At 38.6% G+C, this 3,215-nt stretch overlaps 1 protein-coding gene across 4 annotated transcripts in view; it reads right to left on the reverse strand.

The window, feature by feature from the left end:
- ERCC5 (excision repair cross-complementation group 5) overlaps positions 1-3,215 on the reverse strand; it is a 29,394-nt gene that overhangs the window by 3,253 nt on the left and 22,926 nt on the right. For all 4 annotated transcript variants that reach the window (XM_015559204.1, XM_006752918.2, XM_015559205.1 and 1 more), the window contains one exon: positions 773-973. In XM_015559204.1, the coding sequence (XP_015414690.1) occupies positions 773-973 (201 nt within the window). The remainder of the gene's footprint in view (positions 1-772; positions 974-3,215) is intronic.

Genomic DNA, 3,215 nt, shown 5'->3' on the forward strand with positions numbered 1-3,215 from the left:
ATATACATATTTCTTTGAAAGAAAAAAACTGTAGTTAGATTAATTCTATTGCAAACTTTAAAACATCTAATCAAATGACTATCCAAAATGCAGAAAGGAACATCAGTAATAAAAATAAAAAAACTAAATCTCTTTCCATTCTTTCAGCATACTTAAGTATGTTAAATCTGTGAATTCTATCACTACTTATTTCAAATAAAATCCTCTTTAACACTAAGGATATTTTCACAATAGCTAAAATGTGGAAGCTACCCAAGTGTCCAAATGTGGTATATCCATACAATAGAATTAAAAGAAAGGAGATTCTGATACATGCTACAACATGGGTAAATCTTGAGGACATTGTGCTTAGTGAAATAAGCCAGTCACAAAAGACAAATCCTGTATGTTCCACCTATATGCAGTACTTGAAACAGTCAAAATCATAGACAGAATGTAGAATGGTAATGGTTAAGGACAGGCCTGAGGGAGTGGGGAATTACTGTTTAATGGGTATAGAGTTTCAGTTGTAAAAGATGAAAAGAGTTGAGATGGATGACTCTGATGGTTGTACAACAATGTGAATGTTTTAATACCACTGAACTATACACCTAAAATGGGTAAGAATATAAATTTTATATGCATTTTACCATGGAAAAAAAAGAGAGAAAGGATCTAAAAGGAGTGTCTTAGAAAAATGAAATATTTAGAAATCTAAGCTCATGTTCCATGAGTTTTAAACCAAAGCACAAATTTGGCTCAATGTTCCTTTATGTTTTAAGTAAAAGGATATTCTCTAATTTTCTCAAGATCAGGTTTCCCCCACAGAAATGATCCCTTGGAGTCATCAACCACAGGTTTGAGGTAAGCATCTGCAACAGCTGGGTTAGGAAAGCCAGGTGTGAGTTGCAACTTCCGTAACTTTTTTTTCACTTTGGTGTCATAAGGGTTAGGTCTTATCTTCTTATTTTTTTGAGCTTCATGCCACCATTCTCTGTAAGGCAAAGGAACAAGTCTTTATAAAACAGTAAGACATTATAGTAGATGCACTAGAGATGAAAAGCTCAACTTAAAGTTAGAAAACAAAAACTCAATTCTGAACTTCAAAACAAATCCTATGACCTACAGAATACAAGTGTTATTATTTTTAGTGCTATTAACCACAATATATAATGATGGCAAACACTGATTAGAGATTACTCTGTTTGGCACTGTGTTAACTGTTCTACACGCCCAACTATCACATAAGCACAGACCTATTACTGTCCTCAACTCACAGACAGGGAAAGTGAACTCAAAGAGAAGTCACTTACTCAAGATTTCACAGCTGGGGTTGATACAATCAGACCCTGACAATCTCCCTCTAGAGCCCAAACTCATAAAAAAGTCAACTTTTTTGGGTCTCAGGTAAAATGGAAGTAATATACCTACCTGTATTTTTTTACCTTGCATTAACTACAATAGACCCAAGAGTATTTCATAAGTGGAGAACGAGAGAAAAAGTAAACAGAAATATTTAAGCAATATTATTTCACTACATGCTAGGCAATGCTATAAGCAAGAATACAGCAGTCCATTTTCTTCTTTATATTTTATTCATTTTTCCATTTTGAACATCAATTATTATGGCAAGTTAAAGATAGCCACATCTTCTTTGACTCCTCTTCCTTCAAGAGGTGGAATCCACATCCCCTCCCCTTGAGCCAGATGGGCTCTGTGACTAAAGCAGTCCCAAGCCCTCAGCGACTACTTTCCACATCCTGTCTCTTAGGTAATTTGCCTTGGAAGCAGCCAAAATGCTCAAAGGAAGGCCCAGATTGTAAAGAGGTCCAGATAGAGAGGGTCCAAGCCCAATAGCCCAGTTATGCCCGAGCTCCTAGGTGACAGCACCACTGCCACCCATGTAGGTGAGTCATCTCAAGTGAATGCTCTAGTCCCCTAACATGGAACAGAGATGACACACACAGACATGGCCTGACCAGTGAGGATTCATGACCAAAGCTAATGACAGTTGCTGTTTGAAGGTGGTTTATATGCAGCAACAGATAACCAGAAGAATTTATAGTTTTTTTAAATGGTATAAAAGTTAAAACATAAATATAACCTTCACCAGTCTATACATTCAATAGAACCTAAAAAAAACAACAACAACAACAAAAAACCCTACATCTCACGTTCCACTGCTTCACATATGTATTCCTATTAGCAACTCAGATTTATTGGCTCAGCCAGTTTCACTTCACTGATGCAGGAGTGCCATCTAGCGCTAAAAGGGGTAACTACAGATTTTTATTGTAGGATCAAAATGCAAAAGGGGAAAAAATGGCAAACAGAAAAATATCTTTCTTCATAAATTTTTTACAATATTGTTTCAAAGAGTGCACTGAGAAATAAGATACCTATATATCTCCCTACTCTGTTTGAATTTCGTCTCTGAAACAGTCATCATAATCGTTAGCTAGAAGAATCAGCACAACATGGGGTGAGCCCCTCAAATCAAAAGGATCGCCCCTCTTTCAAGCAAGAGAGCCAAGCATTTAACAAAAGATGCAAGATGACATCTGCCAATCAGCTTAGGTGTGGGGAACACAAGAGGGAGTGGTAGCAACAGTGATAAAATTGAAATATTTGTGCCTTGTCCAAGTCAGTGTGGAACAGCTATTCTCCACCACAGCTGTTTGGGGGCTCATTTGGGATTTGGGGCCAGTATTTTCAGATCTCCTTTTCCTCCTAAATATGTTACAATTTTTGGTGAAATCTCCCCAAACTTAAATGTTGATAGCCAAATCAAAATTAAAGAAGAGCAGAGAGAACCGAAGATGGCGGCATAGGTTAACGCCGGAAATTGCTGCCTTAAACAACCAATTCAAATTAAACCTGAAAAAGGGAACGGACAACATCCAGAACCACAGGAGGGCTGGCTGAGTGGAAATCCTACAACTAGGAGTAAAGAGAATATCATATCCAGACTCAGAGGAGGCGCAGTGCTGAAGTGAAATTCTCAGGTACCAATGCGCGCAAACGGGCTGGCGGCGCGGCGCGGAGGGCGTGATTGTAAACAATCGGGAGGGAGTCGCAGACTCTATAGGCCAAAACAAGAACACCTGGACTGAATTCAGCCTGCAGGCCCAGAGAAGCACTACTGTAATGGGGGAGTGAGACGCCAGAGTCTGGTTGGGAGAAGGGGAAAGCAGAGAAGAAATCAAAGCAGCATTCTGGGTTCTACTGCTCTTCCA

This window comes from Myotis davidii, unplaced genomic scaffold (genome assembly GCF_000327345.1).
Source record: "Myotis davidii unplaced genomic scaffold, ASM32734v1 scaffold450, whole genome shotgun sequence".
Lineage (NCBI taxonomy): Eukaryota > Metazoa > Chordata > Mammalia > Chiroptera > Vespertilionidae > Myotis > Myotis davidii.